Here is a 20,898-nt window from a genome sequence, read left to right as displayed (position 1 = left end):
ACAGCTGCTCTAAACTTATCACCTAAACATTCTAATAAAGCATATGATTTACATGACACATCAGTTGAGTTCAAAGAAATCTCTTCACATAGCTCAGTTCTAACTAGTATTTTACTGATAACAGTTGTATGGCTCTAATTACTCATTAAGGATTTAAATATTAAACAGGAGCAATGAAAAATTAAACACATTCTTACTACCACTGTGGTCTATAAGTAATGCATTCACACAGACAACTGGAAGAGAACTAAGAGCTCATCTAGTCCAACTCCCTCATTTCATAGATGAAGAAATTGATGCTCAGCTTCTTCAAAGTGACTTTCCCAAGCCAAAAAACTAAGTGTTAGCTGAGCAAGGACTAGAACATTGGGTTCCTGGATTTTAATATAAAACTCTTCAAATTAAACAATATATTTCAAAAGACCCAGAATTGCTAATACATTCCACTGAATTTTTATATATAAGAATATAATAATCACATATGAAGTTATGATAAGCTCTAAATGTATTGTGCATATTAATATATACACAATGTATATATATTTTCTCAGGCCTTTTTCTCAAGTATGTTACTTGTTATTTCTTAAATTTCTGAAATACATAACATTAGGTTATGCATTAATATATCATTAATTAGCTTCACATTAATATAAATAATCTAGTAAAAAATTCTGGAATACATGACATGAAAAGGAAAAAAACTACTTGAATCTCCTATGAATATATCTTCATTACATTCAATCAAATTAGAAAAAATAAGAATTACAATATGAATGTGATTTTCTTTGCAGTCTAATAATGGTATATTTTTCTACAATTTTTTACTCTATAATATACCACAAGTAACTAATACATTTTCAAGAAATTTACATTAATGAGTACATCAGTTAATAAAATAATAATCTGTCATCTACTTGATAAACATGAAAGCAACTTCCTCATTAAATTTCTATAAACCACTTCAAAACCCAACTACTAATAAAGCCAACCTCATTTTCATCTACTTATTAAAAATATTAACATTATATGAGACTTTCAATTTCTTAGCCTTTTCATATTTATCAGGCAAGATTATGCAGTTAGCTAAAAGAGTAATACTTTCAAATATACAAATATGGATAGAAACTGAATATATCCTTTCTCCTATCTATTATTTGGGTAATATGAAGTTTATTTGAAATATATCCTTCCAAATGGTTTCTTGCTTTAATGACAAACACTATAAATTTACTGCTATATTTTAATACTTTAAAATTCTTAACTATTTCAATATTTGCCAACTTTTGGACTTACCTGGGTTTTGTTTTAGGTAAATGTGTAAGCTGTTTCCAACAATTTGTTATGACATTATGAATCCAACCATCACCTGCAATATTATGACAGTTTAAAATTTAAGATCAGGTCTTTGGGATAAAATTTTAATTTTTTGCCCCAAATTTATCATGCTACATTTATATGACTATCTTTTGTGTGTGTGCATATTTTATCATAAAAATTCTCAGACATGGACAAAAGTCAGGTGAACATGACAATGAACTTTCACATAACCCAGATTCAACAACTACTGAGATTTTGCCGCATGTGCTCCATTTATCTCTTTTTGTTATTCTTGCTGCTGAATTATTCTAAAGCAAATCCTAGCTCTCTTATTACTTTCCCCATACATAGTTCAGTGAGCATCACTAAAAAAAAAACACAACAAAAAACTGGACATTTTGTAAACAGCCACAATGCTGTTATCATTTAACCACAATGCTACAGTCACAGCCAAGAAAGCTACAAGTGGTTTTTTGGGATCATCTGATACCCACGTGACTGTATCTTAAGCTGAATCTCTAAGGTAAGAAACTGACTGGACTAGGAGTTTGAACTATGACAAAAACCAGCATATAGGGATCTGAAGCACTAGAGCTCATGAAGATATATTAAATAAACCCTAGTGTAATGGGTAAATGTTAATTTTTTTCTTCCAGTTTTATTATTGAGATATAAGTGACACACAATACTGTATCTAAGATGTATCGATGTTAGTTTTTAAATTAGATTCCCTCTTTTAATTAAAAAACCCACAAATTAGACAAGTATAAAAATCTACAAAAACTGGCTGCTCCTCCAACCAGCATCTGAAGTTTCCTGGCCAGCAGACTGCCAGGTACACAGCTGATGCTCAAGAGAAATTTTTGTTGGAAAACAAGTAATTGTTTTTACAGCCTATATAAAAGGTCTTAATGGTATATAAAGTATCTTAAGGAAACTGTCTCTAGCTATACAAAACTCTGAAGTAAATTACAAAACACTTAATATGTCAAACTAAGTGAATAATTCTTGGTCATTTGTCTATCTTGATGCCACAATTTTTACTGCTGAAGAAAAACTGGGATACAAACTCACAGCCGCTGAAATCAGTAGTGTCAGGAGTTAAAAATACTCTAGCTAAGCACTTTCTTTATACTTCTGGAACAAAAAAAGAAGCAACTGGCATTCCCATCTTGCTTTTCAGAGCCTTCTGGGAAAGGCTCTTCTTCTAATCCCTATTCTAGACTACAGCGTAAGCATCTGGATCAAAAATTAGGAGGACACAAAATCACAGAATACTATAGTTGAAAGGGGCTTTAATTCCCCTAAGTTCAACTACTTCCTTTCCCTACACCCAGGTAACAGGAGACCCTAAAGAGAGGTAAGGGTACAAAAGCAAAGGGGCCTTCTAATTCTTGATGTGACCACATAGTTGGGGATAAAGGTAAACTATAAAATCAGAAAAAAGATACCATAGTATCAAATACAATCAGGTAAAAAGAATAAGATATTAATTGTAGGCTAAACTTCAGCTTACTTAATGGAATATTGTCTGCACTTAGTCCACCAAACAGGAAAAGCGTATCATCAGCTATTGGTGTTAAAGTATGCCATGACCGATGTTTAGGGTTTTCTCCATTAATAGGAATCCTGTGGTGAGGGAAAAAGAAGAAAAGTCTAGTCAAAATAAAAGGTTTTTGATCATCTCAGATCTCAAAAGAAAAAACTGCCCTTTCCAGTTTAAAAAAATTTGATTCTACTAATCCCACCAACAAGAATATTTTAAAACATTCTTAAATTCTTAGACAAATTTACGCAATTTCTTTCCTTGTAACGTCCATCCCTCTTGGCCACAGAATACAGACTGAAAATTTAAAAAGTTAATTCCTAGTTATTCACAATGCATACTGAGCATCATTCCTACAGCAACCGAGCTGGATCCTGTGGGCCTCCTAGGCACAAAAGCCTTTCTGTGTCCCCTTCCCTGAGTTCGAAAAGGCAGGTTCAGTTCGGCTCAGTCGTGTCCCACTCTTTGCTACTCCATGAATCACAGCATGCCAGGCCTCCCTGTCCATCACCGACTCCCGGAATTTACTCAAACTCATGTCCATTGAGTCGGTGATGCCATCCAGCCATCTCATCCTCTGTCGTCTCCTTCTCCTCCTGCCCCCAATCCCTCCCAGCATCAGAGTCTTTTCCAATGAGTCAACTCTTCGCATGAGGTGGCCAAAGTACTGGAGTTTCAGCTTCAGCATCATTCCTTCCAAAGAAATCCCAGGGCTGATCTCCTTCACAATGGACTGGTTGGATCTCCTTGCAGTCCAAGGGACTCTCAAGAGTCTTCTCCAACAACACAGTTCAAAAGCATCAATTCTTCGGCGCTCAGCCTTCTTCACAGTCCAACTCTCACATCCATACATGACCACAGGAAAAACCATAGCCTTGACTAGACGAACCTTTCTTGGCAAAGTAATGTCTCTGCTTTTTAATATGCTATCTAGGTTGGTCATAACTTTCCTTCCAAGGAGTAAGCGTCTTTTAATTTCATGGCTGTAGTCACCATCTGTAGTGATTTTGGAGCCCAGAAAAATAAAGTCTGACACTGTTTCCACTGTTTCCCCATCTATTTCCCATGAAGTGGTGGGACTGGATGCCATGATCTTCATTTTCTGAATGTTGAGCTTTAAGCCAACTTTTTCACTCTCCTCTTTCACTTTCATCAAGAGGCTTTTGAGTTCCTCTTCACTTTCTGCCATAAGGGTGGTGTCATCTGTATATCTGAGGTTATTGATATTTCTCCTGGCAATCTTGATTCCAACTTGTGTTTCTCCCAGTCCAGCGTTTCTCATGATGTACTCTGCATATAAGTTATATAAACAGGGTGACAATATACAGCCTTGACGAACTCCTTTTCCTATTTGGAACCACTCTGTTGTTCCATGTCCAGTTCTAACTGTTGCTTCCTGACCTGCATACAAATTTCTCAAGAGGTAGATCAGGTGGTCTGGGATTCCCATCTCTTTAAGAATTTTCTACAGTTTATTGTGATCCACACAGTCAAAGGCTTTGGCATAGTCAATAAAGCAGAAATAGATGTTTTTCTGGAACTCTCTTGCTTTTTCCATGATCCAGCAGATGTTGGCAATTTGATCTCTGGTTCCTCTGCCTTTTCTAAAACCAGCTTGAACATCAGGAAGTTCATGGTTCACATATTACTGAAGCCTGGCTTGGAGAATTTTGAGCATTACTTTACTAGCATGTGAGATGAGTGCAATTGTGCGGTAGTTTGAGCATTCTTTGGCATTGCCTTTCTTAGGGACTGGAATGAAAACTGACCTTTTCCAGTCCTGTGGCCACTGCTGAGTTTTCCAAATTTGCTGGCATATTGAGTGCATCACTTTCACAGCATCATCTTTCAGATATGGAATAGCTCAACTGGAATTCCATCACCTCCACTAGCTTTGTTCATAGTGATGCTTTCTAAGGCCCACTTGACTTCACATTCCAGGATGTCTGGCTCTAGGCCAGTGATCACACCATCGTGATTATCTGGGTCCTGAAGATCTTTTTTGTACAGTTCTTCCGTGTATTCTTGCCATCTCTTCTTAATATCTTCTGCTTCTGTTAGGTCCATACCATTTCTGTCCTTTATAGAGCTCATCTTTGCATGAAATATTCCTTTGGTATCTCTGATTTTCTTGAAGAGATCCCTAGTCTTTCCCATTCTGTTATTTTCCTCTATTTCTTTGCATTGATCGCTGAAGAAGGCTTATCTCTTCTTGCTATTCTTTGGAACTCTGCACTCAGATGTTTATATCTTTCCTTTTCTCCTTTGCTTTTTTGCTTCTCTTCTTTTCACAGCTATTTGTAAGGCCTCCCCAGACAGCCATTTTGCTTTTTTGCATGTCTTTTTCTTGGGGATGGTCTTGATCCCTATCTCCTGTACAATGTCACGAACCTCATTCCATAGTTCATCAGGCCCTCTATCTATCAGATCTAGGCCCTTAAATCTATTTCTCACTTCCACTGTATAATCATAAGGGATTTGATTTAGGTCATACCTGAATGGTCTAGTGGTTTTCCCTACTTTCTTCAATTTCAGTCTGAATTTGGCAATAAGGAGTTCATGGTGTGAGCCACAGTCAGCTCCTGGTCTTGTTTTTGCTGACTGTATAGAGCTTCTCCATCTTTGGCTGCTGGAGTCCCCCAAAATGAAGTTTGACACTGTTTCCACTGTTTCCCCATCCATTTCCCATGAAACGATGGGACCAGATGCCATGATCTTAGTTTTCTGAATGTTGAGCTTTAAGCCAACTTTTTCACTCTCCACTTTCACTTTCATCAAGAGGCTTTTGAGTTTCTCTTCACTTTCTGCCATAAGGGTGGTGTCATCTGCATATCTGAGGTTATTGATATTTCTCACATCTTGATTCCAGCTTGTGCTTCATCCAGCCCAGCATTTCTCATGATGTACTCTGCATAGAAGTTTAATAAGCAGGGTGACAATATACAGCCTTGACGTACTCCTTTTCCTATTTGGAACCAGTCTGTTGTTCCATGTCGAGTTCTAACTATTGCTTCCTCATCTGCATACAGGTTTCTCAAGAGGCAGGTCAGGTGGTCTGGGATTCCCATCTCTTTCAGAATTTTCCACAGTTTGTTGTGATCCACACAGTCAAAGGCTTTGGCATAGTCAAGAAAGCAGAAATAGATGTTTTTCTGGAACTCTCTTGCTTTTTCCATGATCCAGAGGATGTAGGCAATTTGATCTCTGGTTCCTCTGCCTTTTCTAAAACCAGGGCAGGTTGAAACAGTTGCTAATCAGGGAAAGGAGGGGGTGTAGAAACAAGGGAAGAGTAGTGAGGAATCAAAAGTGCATTCTTGGGGCAGGGTCCTGGTTCCCGCCTCAAGGGATGTAGCACTGAAACCCTCACCAAATGGAAGATGTTAACTACTGGATGAACCATTCATCATGGCAGAGAAGGTCACAGTTGGCCCGTCATCATCTGACATCTCTGGACTGAAGGGATGTGGACCTTGCACAAACCCTGATCCTTATCAGCAGCCCTGTTCCTGGACTGTAAGAGTCCTCACAAGCTCCCTTGGGGGGGGACCCACAGTTTTGAGGGCATTAGCCCACTGTGGGCCCCTTTGCCTGACAAAGCAATAGAGCTATTCCTTTTTACTTCACCCAAAACTCTATCTTTGAGATTTAATTCACTGTCAGTGTACAGAGGCCAGATTCGGCTTCCCTGTTGGTAAATCAGTAAAAACTTCTTTAGGTTTTCAATGTAATTATTTTCATGTCTATCATTTTTGACTGTTGTTTCATGTTTAATTTTGTATTTTCAGCTGACTACGGGATTTTGTTGTTTTTGACTTTGGTCTTTTTATTATGGAATTTCCTGAAAATACTAGCTACTCTAACTGCAAAATAAAAGCATGCAAGCCATTCCAGATCCAGGATAAACCTCTAAAGATTTCAAACAAATATTGTCATATTCTTAAAATAAAAACATAAGCACAAGGACTTCCTGGTGCATAGAACACAGGTTCAAACCTTGGTCAGGGAACTAAGATCCATTGAGGCCCCAAAAAAACCACACAAAAAGACCATAAGTGCAAAAGTTTAAGTAATTTAGGAAGTGAGAATAACATGGGCCTGTGGTAGAAGATGTAATTTGTTTTTTCCAAAATGGACATGTTTTTACTGCTTTTATAACTATTAAAAAATATTTGGGTTAGAAAATGTTCAACCACAAAATTATTTTTTATAAAGGAGAGTTCTGTAATCCTGTTCTCCAGCAATAAGAAATCATAATTTGGTATATATCTTTCCTGACTTTTAAGCACATTTAAACATATTTATTAAAAATATACAAATAGGATCACATATTCTGTTCTGTAAATTTTTTCACTCAATTAGTATGTTGCAGAATATTTCCATGAAGCATAGTTTCCTTTGGTAATGGAAGCATGGCAGTTCACTGGGCAAATGTATCATGATTTAACAGACCCCACTTATGGACATGAGGGTTGATGTCATGTTTTTGCTTTTATAAATAATGTTGCCATAAACATCTTTGTTGTGTATGCACACACATATACACATATGTGCACACATATAAACACCTGTCCAATTTTTGTCTTAGGAGGAATTTTGGATCAAAGTAGAAATTCCATATTTTAAACACATTGCCAGATCACCTTCCAGAAAACTGTACAAATTTAAACACCCACTAATTGTGTTGTTACAACCTAGGATACACTGGTCATTTGTAATTATTCTTCCTGGTAAGTGAAAATTATTATTTTTATTTCAAGTTCTTTAATAATTTATGAAGTTGAACATTTAAAAAATAATTTATAAATATTTGTATTTCTTCTATGAGTTGCTCATTCACGTTCCTTGTTCAGTTTTACTGTATTGTCTTTTTTTTACTGATTTTCTGAGTTCTTGTGAATCACAGCCCTTGCTGTTAGAATTACTGTAAATATTACTTCTAGTTTGCTTTTTGCTTGCATTTTCCAACTTGCCTCTTAACTTTTTATGGTATATATTTCTACACAGAAATATTTAATTTCTACACAGAAACATTAATTCTTAAGTGGTCTTATCAGTCTTTTCATTTATGAATTTTGGGTTTATATCATCTTTAGAAAAGCTTTTTCCGCGCCAAGATTTTAAAGATAAATTGTTATATTTCCTTCTAGTACTTCTGTGGTTTCATTTTTTAATAGTATTTGTACTTTGGCATAATGTGTTGGCTTGAAGCTCAACATTCAGAAACTAAGATCATGGCATCTGGTCCCATCACTTCATGGGAAATAGATGGGGAAACAGTGGCTGACTTTGAGGGGCTCCAAAATCACTGCAGATGGTGATTGCAGCCATGACATTAAAAGATGCTTACTCCTTAGAAGGAAAGTTATGACCAACCTAGACAGCATATTAAAAAGCAGAGACATTACTTTGCCAACAAAGGTCCATCTAGTCAAGGCTATGGTTTTTCCAGTGGTCATGTATGGATGTGAGAGTTGGACTGTGAAGAAAGCTGAGTGCTGAAGAATTGATGCTTTTGAATTGTGTTGTTGGAGAAGACTCTTGAGAGTCCCTTGGACTTCAAGGAGATCCAACCAGTCCATCCTAAAGGAGATCAGTCCTGGGTGTTCATTGGAAGGATGATGCTGAGGCTGAAATTCCAATACTTTGGCCACCTCACGCAAAGAGTTGACTCATTGGAAAAGACTCTGATGCTGGGAGAGCTTGGGGGCAGGAGGAGAAGGGGATGACAGAGGATGAGATGGCTAGATGGTATCACCGACTTGATGGACATGAGTTTGGGTAAACTCCTAGAGTTGGTGATAGACAGGGAGGCCTGGCATGCTGCGATTCACAGGGTCGCAAAGAGTCGGACACGATTGAGCGACTGAAATGAACTGATGGCTCTGATTCTATCTCATTATGTGAACAGCTGAATTGATAGCTAAATATATTATTCTATTTCTAAATATATATTAGGAGCAATAAAATCTGATTTTGACTCGATTATTTGTTTGTTATCTGACTCCATTAAAACTTCATTATTTCTTAAAGACCCTTAAGAATTTGTAATATAAAACCAGTAATTTCAAAAAAAACCCAGTACTTTCACATAATCAATTTTTAACTGTTAGTGTTCTCATGTTTTAGGTAGCCTGATTAAAGAACAAAATCTATATTTATATCTATATATTCCTTGCTTAGGCAAACAATCAGAAGGGGAAGAAAACATCTGTTCAGTTTTACAGACCCAAATTTGGATTATAGCATGCATGTGCAGACACACACAGACACAGAAATACCTATCGGTTAAAACAATACTTAGAATTTCGAACTTACCTTCCAGACCAGGTCCAGGTATCTAAGTTTAGGTAGTGCAAATCATTCATCCTAGTTTGCTAAAATAAAAATGTATGAAATTGGTGTTTTACATATTTAATGGACTTAAATTTTGGCTTTAAAATAAAGTCATATTAAAAATAGATCAACTCTATTTTACTTAATATCAGAAGTTTACATATTGGGAAACAATGCTAAGCATTAATAAAATCAGCATAGAGCTACCAAATTAATGTGTCAAGGGAGAAAGGAAAAAATGAGTATAAACTAGTAAGATTTAGATAATAAGAGGTAAAGTTTTTCTGATAAATCACTTAAGTGAAGGATTCTCCCCATTAAAATATGATTTATAATCATCTGTGATTACTCAGATACGGTCTGTTCAGGTAATAAGAGATTTTTAGAAATTATTATTGAATGGTATTTTAATCTCCAGACTATCTGAATGTTCAGCTATTCCACAAAATCAAAGGATAAATTTTTATAGGAAACATCAAACAAAAAAAGACCATTTCCATAAAAAACACTAACCAAAACACGTCCGCCAAAGATATAGCCCTTATTTCCAAGAACTGCACACGTATGCGCGGCTCGTGGCTGTGGTGGAATGCCACCCTGCAAGCAGAGATCAGAAAACATAGCACAAAGGCTTAAAACATCTGTAAGTTACATTCCTATGCTCAGTATGCAAAATACTTGCTGCTAAGTTACAATTATGTATGTAACTTAATTAAAAACCCTAATGCAAAAGTTTGTTCAAGGTAGTAAGCAATTATAGACAAATACTACTCTTAAGGAATTAATTCACTCAGATGTTTACTTTTTTTTAATGTTTTCCTTAAATACCTGACACTATTTGGCAGCATGAGATTTCACATTAATTTTAGCTCAAAATGTAAAGATTTAAAAATTAAATTTAAAGACATTCTCTTTGTCTCTCTGACACACCCCACCCCTTCTTTCCTCTCTTTTCTCTCTCTCTCACACACACACATACACAGAGTTAATAATATGAATGAGCAGTACACAGAGTGGTAATCTCAGAGACTCTAATAAAAAATTAAATCTGTCCCTGGAGACTCTTGGTGCTTCAAATTCCACAATAAGAACTTTACTCTTGGCTTAAGCCAGTGTTTTATCTCTTACTAAAACTCTTGGCATTAACTGATAATACACCTTTATCCTTTACTTTGAATAAATATAGCAGATCTGTTCTTCAGAGAAGTTTTAGATTGGTGGGAAAAAAGTATAATGAGTAGATGAATGAATAAAATATAAATAATATTCTGCATAATTTCCACATGTTCATGATGAGTACTTTTCTGTTTGTATTTTTCATTCCAAATTCTGAAGGAACCCAGTATTTTCAGCTCGTTGGCTACCAAATGTGGGCATATAAAATTTAATCTCTGCATCAAAGATCATAACTTTCTACACTTTTCAGGTTTACTTGAATAACTATAAGGTCAACATGGTAAGAAATAATTCTGATATTGCCTATATGTGTGTGTTAGTTGCTCAGTTATGTCTGACTCTGCAACCACATCGACTATACCTCACCAGGCTCCAAAGTCCATGGGATTCTCCAAGGCAAGAATACTGGAGTGGGTGGCCATGTCCTTCTCCAGGGGATCTTCCTGACCAAGAGATCGAACCTGGGTCTCCTGCATTGCAGGCAGATTCTTTACCATCTGAGCCACCAGGGAAGCCCCATTACCTATATAAGACTTTTAAATAAATGAGAGGGAACCATTTGTGTTGCGGTTCCCAATACTTTAAGCAAAACAAGTTTTAGTAGGCAGTCTCTGATGTGAAATTTTAGAAAAATTCTTTTACTACATACATGTTCATTATGAAATAAATGTTGACTTTCTCCTTTTTTATTTATGAAATACATTTAATAGCCAATCAAAGCTTCTGAATAAACTGGGTTCATATCAGTCCAAACAAAAGAAAGTAATGGCATTTGCATTACTATGTGAATGTGTAAACTGTGCAAACGATGCACGGTGCTTATTAAGTTGTTTGAAATACTCAAAATCACACAGTTCTGTTCTCATAGGGTTAAGCATCCTGTGTAGGAAAACTCTTTCCACCTTCCACTTTATGGATGACACACTATGTGTGTGCTAAGTCGCTTCAGTCATGTCTGACTCTGACTCTCTGTGATCCTATGGGCTGTAGCCCACCAGGCTCCTCTGTCCATGGAATTCTCCAGGCAAGAACACTGGAGTGGGTTGCCATGCCATCCTCCAGGGGATCTTCCTGACCTAGGGATCGAACCTGGGTCTCTGGCATTGCAGGCAGATTCTTTAAGTATTAATAACCAATGCATCTCCTCCATTGGCAGGTGGGTCCTTTACCACTAGGGTCACCTGGGAAGCCTATGTCACACTCTATGGCTTATCTAAAAGTACACAGCTCTTTCATGACACAATTAGAATGCAAATCCAATTTCTTCAACTTCAAAACAAGTAACTGTTATACTGTACCAAGTTACCTTGCACTTTGATGCAGGTATTTAGGAACAATGAATTAATTTAAGCAAGTCTCTAGAAAATAAAACAGATTCTAGCTGCAACCATATCAGAAAAACTTTCAGATAGAATATAAACAATGTAAGAGTTCTTTGTTGGAGTACATTTGTTGGAGAAGACTCTTGAGAGTCCCCTGGACTGCAAGGAGATCCAACCAGTCCATCCTAAAGGAAATCAGTCCTGAATATTCATTGGAAGGACTGATGCTGAAACTGAAGCTCCAATACTTTGGCCACCTGATGCAAAGCACAGATTCATTGGAAAAGACTCTGATGCTGGGCAAGATTGAAGGCAGGAGGAGAAGGGGACGACAGAGGATGAGATGATTGTATGGCATCACCAAGCTCTGGGAGTTGGTGATGGACAGGGAAGTCTGGCGTGGTGCAGTCCACGGGGTCAAAAAGAGTCAGACATAACTGAGCGACTAAACTGAACCGAAGAACATATCTGAAGAAATGATTAGAGAGGTCACAGTGAAAATATTGTCCAATATTAACTAAAAGTGTCCCGTGCCTGTTAGGCTGTTGGCACAGAAGGGTGGAAGGGATACGAACTACGGTAAGGAGAGACAGTCACAGAAAGACCTGAAGTCCCAAATAACTTCCTATAAGCTACCTCAGCTCACTGATCCAATTCTAAAACTATGTGTGCAGTAGCTCCAGATTCTTGCTTATTCTCTAAGGAAGCAAAGGGTTAAGAAGCCTGAAAGAGATCTAGGATGAGTTTTAGTAGATCCAGTGTCAATAAAATTTCTTTCCACTTGCTTACTGATATGAAATTATTTTAAGAGAGACAAGATGCTTTTATTTCATTAACACATAAATCTTATTTATTTATTTTTTAACTTTACAATATTGTATTGGTTTTGCCATATATCAACATGAATCCGCCACAGGTATACACGTGTTCCCCATCCTGAATCCTCCTCCCTCCTCCCTCCCTGTTAACATTCAAATACTGACTGCAGGAAACTTCCATCAACAAATAGGATTGACTGATAGTTGATCAGTTCCAAAATTAGAATAGAACAGAAGAACATTGGAAATGTGAAAGCCACTGTTAGGAAAAAGAGGATGCTGAGATGTGTCAAGCCTTGTAACACTTTTTATTTTGCATAGAACTTCCCTCACTTCCATTTACAGAAGCTGAACTGCAAGGAATTTTATGCATATATGCATGTTGTGGTTTATTCATTAAGTTGTGTCCAACTCTTTTGCAACCCCAGGGACTAGAGCCCACCAGGCTCCTTTGTCCATGGGATTTTCAGGCAAGAATACTGGAGTGGGTTGCCATTTCCTTCTCCAGGGGATCTTCCCAAACCAGAGATCAAACTTGTATCTCCTGCTTTGTCAGTGGATTCTTTACTGCTGAGCCAACAGGGAAGCCCACATGCATGTTAGTGGACAAAAATTTGGTCTTTCCCTAGGCTATAGCAGCATCACCTAGCAACTGTTCTTTTCATAGCATTGCTTGCATGACTCATAACTGTACTTGTTGACAATCCTCCAATCCTCTCAAATCCTCTCTCCTCTCTTTTAAAATTGCAGAGAATAGAATTTGAACCAAATTTTTGGTTTTGTTCAAAAATTCGAACAAAAATTTTGTTCAGTATTTTATTCTGCACAGTTCCAATGATCTGACCAATCACAATACCTTGCTCCCCTAGGGACAGGTCTCAGACTCAGGCCTGGCCAATCATACCCTTGGCAACGGGGATTGATATAGAGGAGGAACACACCTAAGTAGAGCCAGAGTCCTTTCTCTAGGGTGAAGATACAGACATTGAGAAAATACAGCACCAACAGAAAGAACTGCTGGTAGAGGCAGGGCCATATTCCCTCGTAAATGAGCTGGCCAGTCTGCAGCAGACAGAATAAGCTAGCACACAGAGAAGCAGGGAGAAGCCAATAGAAAGATGGAAATATTGTGATGAGGTTGGGTAACTTGCTCCAGTTCCTAAGGCCCTGGTCCCTGCAGCTTTTCCACTGTGTGAGCCACTTCAAAATATACCTCCCAGCTATGCAAGAATTCTTTATGGCTTAAACTAATGTGAATTTGTGTTTGCTCACTAGCACGTGAAAGAGTATTAGGATTTCATGAGTTTATGAAACATGAGCTTTTCAAAATCATGAACTTTGTTACAAAAGGACTTTTAAAAAGAGCCTTCATTAAATCAGGGCATTATACTTGTGGGTAAAGAATGATGATGGCTTTTCTAGAAAACCTTAACCTGAAGAAAAATATGTGATAAAAAAACAGTAAAAGTGACTGCACTCAAGAGAACCCCTTTGTATATGATTACAAACTCAATTACTAACAGCCAATAACTTAGTAAAAGAAATTCACTTTAAAAGTGTTAATGAATATAAAAACATAAAGGTAACTTTTCACAATACTTACTTTAATTTCGGGTTGAAGCCAACTGTGTGTCTTTGTGTCAAATATGTGAACATCATTATGCCATCCCCAGAATATCTGCTCTTCCTAAAACATAAATTTTTTAAATATTTTAAAACTTTTTAATGACTTTTAGATTTGTATGATAGTTTCACTGCATATTTACTGGTGAACTAATAGACGTTTTTACAGAAATAGAGTCAAGTGTGATGATAGTTATAAACTTAACACGTATCACCAGTGGCTCACAAAGTGTGATCCCTAGGCTATAGCAGCATCACCTAGCAACTGTTCTTCTCATGGCATTGCTTGCATGATTCATCACTATACTTGTTGATAATCCTCCAATCCTCTCAAAGGATTATCTCTTTGAAAATTGCAGAGGATAGAATGATATTTAGATTTGAAAATCTGTTTTCCTAAAGTACATGTGCCAAATTTCTAATCTTTGCTGTTAGAAACTTTAGGGAACAGTGGTTCTGTTTGTAAAAGAATTCTAATCACTTAATTAAGCAGCTTATTCTTATACATTAAATGTATGCTTACTCTCCTTTGTCTTCTAGGAAGACTTGGCAAGGCAAAGATTTAGCAGTTAGACTGTATTTAGTATCTTCCGCATTGTTGAAATCTTCTACCACTACTCAAGCTTACCTCTGCAGCAGTTTTGTGTTATACGTCAGGACTATATCATTCATTTTCATTAGGACTTGTCAAACAAGTCAAATAAACTAAATAATTTACCTAGTTCAGAATCTAAGAGAAAAAAAATCTACCTGTACACCATAAACTTCATTAGCCTAACTATAGGCTAACATTAGCCTATAGTTAGAAAAAAAATCTACCTGTACACCATAAACTTCATTAGCCTAACTATACTAGTTGAGAAAAAAAATGAGAGCTTTCACTGATGAGTAAAAATAATTAGACATAATTAGTAGGAAGTTATGTTACTAAAAATTATCAGTAATACTGTAAGCAGCAAAACTTAAAAGATACTTCATTTTAAAAACTCAAAAACCATGTAAACCACTTTTATCACTTAAAACCATTCAATTTTATTAACATATATTAATTTCACACATAGTCTAAGTAAAGCCTATGGAGAAATTTTAAATACCCATATACAAAGAGATATGCATGAAATATACATATATCTTTACATTAATAATGTACAATAATAAAATACGCTAGTAGAAGGTAAAAGTGAGGTTACTGTGTATCTTGGTGGGAAGATCAATGGCTTTTAAAGTTATCTTTTAAAAGATTTCATTTTTGTAAGTCATGACTTCTTTCATTAATATAATAGTTTATTCTCTAGCCAATAAGAATAAGTAGAAAAAAGCAGTATCACTACCAACTTACTCACTGTCATACAGAAGCCAGTCTGAGCTATGAATAGTTCTGGCGGACGTACCTAAAAGGAGGTGTATGTCAGCAACAGCCACTGTGGTTACCTATGAACAAAGTTTTTCAAGTTGTGCTAAAGCCACTACTTGTCTACTAGAAGCATCTTTAAGTGATTTATGACGTCAGAAAAGAAATTACTCTGCCAGTAGCAATGAAGGCTGATACCATTAGGGGAGAGAATCTCTTGCAACTGAACCCAAATTCAAAAGAGAGAAAAGACACTTTTTTTTCATAGCATCACTTATAGCAAATTAAAATGAGAAGGACTGGGCTCATTATTTCTAAAAACTTTAAGGAGACACTAAATTAGAGGAAAATGTAAACAGTGATTACTCTCTTACCCAAGATGCATCATGAACATCAAAACAATCTTGGAGTTCATTATGTCTCCTACACCCATAGCCACCAAAATATATTAATCTGAAAAACAAAACAAAAGACACACTTTGGGGTTCTGCTTTCAGCTTGTTCACAGAAAGTTGAAAGACATCATTTCTCTCACAACCTAAACAAGCCATATAAACTACAAAACCATAATTAAAACAAAAATCAAACCGCTATGGGAACAAAGAGACCTAAGTGAACAATTCCAGAAAGTGATGAGCCTGCAGTAGGAGAGAGAAACCCATTGTTGCTTTCATCCTTGATGCAACAGCAGGAGGAGGAAGAACCTGGCACACACAGGGTTTGGAAAAGAAGCCAGCCAAAATTTTAATAGTCACATGTAGGCTAGCACAGCAAATTAGAACCTTAAGAGACTCAGTCACCTAGGGGGTTTGAATCTATTCAGAAAGTATTCACATAATCTTCAGAGAGGACTTAGGGTTAGTCACCAAGAGTATGAAGCAGCAGAGAGCAGAGCAACTATTCTTGAGGCAATCTAAGCTATCAACTCTAAAGTTTGGGATCAGGACAGGAAATCTGAAGGAAACACCTCAAGAGTGCTGCCCGCAAAAGGTCAGGGAGGACATCCAATGCTTAAAGAGATCACTCAAGGTACAGAAAGTATTAAGTGGGATTGGGGAGCAAAGAGAACTCCCTAGCAACCTAAATACCTACCAATTAGGCTATGAAACGAGGGATCTCTCACGGTTCTGAGAAGTAGGAACATGGCTGTGAAGCCCAGCTCAAAATCTCTACACAATCCCTAGCGCTCAAAATGTGGAGCAAAGAAAAGTCTTGATCTTGCATCAGAACATTTGAAGCCAGTGCTAAAACTGAAAGAAACTAAAGCTGCAACAAAGCCTAAGCACAGGCCAACTGCAGGTTAGATTGACTTAAAGTCCACTCCAGCAGCCTGAAAAAGAAAGAAAGGGCATGTCCTTTTCTGGAGAGATGCATTGTTTACTACAACCCTTACTGTTCTTTCAAACAGAATGGCTGTCATATGATGTAAAATTAGAAGGTATATGAAAAGGCAAAAAAAAAAAAGTGACCCATGATCAAGAGAGGAAAGAGTCAATATAAGCTGACTTCAAGGTGGCCCAGATATTGGAATTAGTAGACCTGGCCTGGAGAAGGAAATGGCAACCCACTCCAGTGTTCTTGCCTGGAGAATCCCAGGGACAGGGGAGCCTGGTGGGCTGCCGTCTATGGGGTCGCACAGAGTCGGACATGACTGAAGCGACTTAGCAGCAGCAACAGCAGACCCGGCCTTTAAAGTAATTCTAACAGAAATAGTAACAGACCAATTTGTAAAAGGCGGACAAAGTTCAGGAAGAACAAGGTAATTTTGGCAGAGACATGAGGACCCCTATTATAGAGGCAATCAAGTTAAGATGAAGTGATTAGGGTAGGCACTAATTCAATATAACTGGTATTCTTACAAAAGGGGGAAATTTGGAGGAAGACAAGCAAGTACAGAGAGAATGCTACGTGACTATGAAGGCAGAGATCTGAGTGATGCTTCTACACACCAAAGATTACCAACAAGTCACTAGAAGCTAGGGAGAGGCATGAAGTAGATTCTTCCTGAAAATCCAGAGAATGAACCAACCTTGCTGGCAGTTTGATCTCAGACTTCTAGTCTCCAAAACTATATGACAATACATTTTTTGACACACCCCATGGCATGCAGGATCCTAGTTCCCTGACCAGGATGCACACCTGTGACCCTTGCAGTGGAAGTGCAGAGTCTTAACCACTGACAACCAGGGAAATACATTTCTGTTGTTTAAATCATTCAACTTATAGAACTCTATTACATCAGCCCGAGCAAAATAAACATTTACCACAATTATAAATGTATAATTGTTTGATCCAGAAATCAAATTGTGAAATTTTATCCAACAAATAGATCTGCAATTATATGTATATAAACACAAAGATATTCATTAAAGCATAGTTTGTAATGGCATGGGAATTGAAATAATCTAAGTGTTGCTTCATCTATCGGGAAAAAGTTAAATAATCCTCATAGGAGATTACTATGCAGCCGTAAAAACAAAACAAAAACAAAAAAACAAGCTTTCCAACTAGAGATACAGAAAAATGAAAGTTCTCCATGGTGCAGTGTAGACTAAAAGAAGCAGTAGGGCACAGAATACTGTAGAGTACACAGATGTTTGTGTAAAGAGGAGGCAGAAGAGATACAGATAAATATACAGAGAGATATATACATACATACATATATACATACATATGTATTTGCTTCTATTTGCTTAAAGTAACAGAGGGCAATTGTTCCCAAACATGTCTGCACCCTGGAATTACTTGAGGAACTTAAAAAAATCATACTCCCATTGATTATAATTTAGTTAGTCTAGGCTATCACCTGGGCTTCACAGCATTAAAAAACAATATCCCTATATTATTCCTATGGCAGACAAGTTTGAGAACCACTGCTATAAAAATACAAAATATGTTGATAAAAGTAGCTATTTGTGCATCTGGAGGGGTCGGAACAGGATGGATGGGAGCAACAACGGGAGCCAGACTTTTGAATATGGTTTTGATTTTTAAACTGCATGACTGTATTAACTATCCAGAAAACTAATAAAATAATTAATTTTAAAAAACGAATAGTTGCTTCCACCATATTTATTCTTATGACCTGGCTCTTATCTAGGATTCAAAACTGCCTTTACCATCGGTGTCAAAACAGTTTGTAATTATATCTTGAAAAAAATTCAGAGTTTCAGGTTTCCTCTGTTTTGGACACAAGCTATAATCCTTACTTGAATGCAGTTAATGAGGTGGTTTTGCTGCATTACCTGTCTTTATATACCCAGCAGGAAAGTTTATCACGTGGTGTGGGTGGTTGCCCTTCAAAGTTGGTGATTTTTTCCCAAACGTAGGTTCCATCTCTTGTTCGCAAATTAACAAAATAAAGCTTTTAAAAGAGGAGAATACTATTAACAGACAGGGCATCGGAAAATTAAATATATGTCACAGGGATAGGTGATTCAAAATTAATAATATTACTTTTTATTTTTAAAATGTAAAAATTTTAATTGTAGAGTTCATGAAAATGGGACTATGTTTTAGAAGCAAAAATGGTATATGAAACACACTGAAATGAATCTTTACCCTTCTTGTTCTTGCCCTATGGATATCAACCAAGTAAGCAGTTAATTCTGAAGCAGAAGGATCTGGGACCAGAGAGGAGCAGGTATGCTGCATTTTCACTCTATCTTTTAAAATCTTATCAGTTAGCTCAAGCTTTTCTACATGTCTTCTTTGCAAAATACTTGTAAACTTGTGAGATGAAGTGACACATTAAACATTACATTTTTCTGCACTCCTGAATTGAAAAAAAAAAAAAAATTACTCGATTGCTGTATCCTTTGTCATCATATCCTCCAAAAACGTACAGCTTTCCATTAATGCAAGCACCGCAACTTCCTGACATGGAGGTAGGGAGTTCTCCTTCCATGAGGTGCATTGTCCTGCAGCAAGAATAACGTGGAATTCCGTAACTTTCCAGAAAGGCAAATTATATTCCTTTTCAACTCCATCAGTACTTTTTCAATGAAAATTGTCACTAACAATTACAATTAAGATATCATGGTAGCCAATACTCTAAAAACTGTTAAGAAGATCCATGGTAAAGATTTTTCAACCTACTGAAGAAAAAAGTTACAAAATCTTCTCATGTCACCAGAATTGGGAAAGAGTAGAACAAAACAAAGTCTTCAGAATGGTAAAGGACAAGGAATGAAGAGGGGAAGGGATGTGGGGAGAGAAACATCCAGAGGGAATAAAGCACTGAAAGAAAAGGAAAGGGAGACAACAGAATATTGCAGTATGTTCTGAGTATGGTCTCAAATCTCCTGTTGTCTATGACAACAGTTATAACAGATACTAAGATGGGACATTACACAATGTAAAATTACTTACCACAACCCACTATCAATATCATAGGTCCAAATCTCATCATTAGGCAAATATACTTCATTGTCTTCAATAGACTAAAAACACAGAATACATAAAATTATGTTTATTATTTACAAAGTAACAACTAAATAGTTGCTCAGGATGGGAAAACCACAATGAAAATAGTGAAAAAGACAAAAGCAATAAACAGCCTCAAAGATGGTTTTTTCAATAGAAACTAAGTTAGATCGGAAGAGAGACATTTTCTAAGAGAAAGTAGGCAAATACAAATTAGCAAGTACATGAGTCTCAGAAAAAGACTGAGGGCCATTAAACTTTCCAAGGAAGTTTAAGAAAGAGAAAACAGCAAAACAATAACATTAGAGCAGAATTCTGAAGACTAAGAATCCAGAAAGAAAAGGAATATTGAAAAAGAGCTATAGGGAGGAGTTAAGAAAGGAAACTTTTATGAAGTATAATTAAGAGCTGCTGCTAAGTTGCTTCAGTCATGTCCGACTCTGTGCGACCCCATGGACTGCAGCCCACCAGGCTTCTCCGTCCATGGGATTCTCCAGGCAAGAACACTGGAGTGGGTTGCCATTTCCTTCTCCAATGCATGAAAGTGGAAAGTGAAAGTGAAGTTGCTTAGTTGTGTCTGACTCTTAGGGACCCCATGGACTGCAGCCCACCAGGCTCCTCCATCCATGGGATTTTCCGGGCAACAGTACTGGGGTGGGGTGCCACTGCCTTCTCCCATAATTAAGAGCACGATATAATATACCTTGATTCACTGGACATGTTTTTTGAGTGCCTACTATGTGCAAGGCATAGTGTTAGATGTTGATTAAATATAGAATCTAAGGATCAAGATAAATTTAGCTAGTCAAAATGCCAACTCCGAATATGAATAATCTCTACAGAAGATGATAATATATACAGTACATTCTGATATTTATAATGAAAAGAGAAATAAGAATAAAATAAGAATTTTCTTTATGTTAAGGTTAAAAACCTAGGGGTTAAAACAAATCCTTACATAAATCTGTCAGGATTACTTAAAAGTTA

The 20,898-nt window shown here is 36.8% G+C and overlaps 1 protein-coding gene across 2 annotated transcripts in view; it reads right to left on the bottom strand.

Moving 5' to 3' along the window:
* KLHDC1 (kelch domain containing 1) overlaps nucleotides 1-20,898 on the bottom strand; it is a 40,553-nt gene that overhangs the window by 10,215 nt on the left and 9,440 nt on the right. Inside the window, exons 2-11 of one of the 2 annotated variants that reach the window (XM_070796637.1) lie at nucleotides 19,858-19,928; nucleotides 19,289-19,406; nucleotides 18,732-18,850; nucleotides 15,861-15,939; nucleotides 15,479-15,526; nucleotides 14,116-14,199; nucleotides 9,710-9,793; nucleotides 9,179-9,237; nucleotides 2,834-2,946; nucleotides 1,294-1,366 (exon numbers count right to left, since the gene is read on the bottom strand). In XM_070796637.1, the coding sequence (XP_070652738.1) occupies nucleotides 1,294-1,366; nucleotides 2,834-2,946; nucleotides 9,179-9,237; nucleotides 9,710-9,793; nucleotides 14,116-14,199; nucleotides 15,479-15,526; nucleotides 15,861-15,939; nucleotides 18,732-18,850; nucleotides 19,289-19,406; nucleotides 19,858-19,928 (848 nt within the window). The remainder of the gene's footprint in view (nucleotides 1-1,293; nucleotides 1,367-2,833; nucleotides 2,947-9,178; nucleotides 9,238-9,709; nucleotides 9,794-14,115; nucleotides 14,200-15,478; nucleotides 15,527-15,860; nucleotides 15,940-18,731; nucleotides 18,851-19,288; nucleotides 19,407-19,857; nucleotides 19,929-20,898) is intronic. The other variant, XM_070796638.1, reaches the window with a different exon arrangement.

Source organism: Bos indicus, chromosome 10 (assembly GCF_029378745.1).
Source record: "Bos indicus isolate NIAB-ARS_2022 breed Sahiwal x Tharparkar chromosome 10, NIAB-ARS_B.indTharparkar_mat_pri_1.0, whole genome shotgun sequence".
Lineage (NCBI taxonomy): Eukaryota > Metazoa > Chordata > Mammalia > Artiodactyla > Bovidae > Bos > Bos indicus.
Note: the sequence above shows the minus strand (reverse complement) of the source record. Positions and strands in the feature narration are given on the sequence as shown.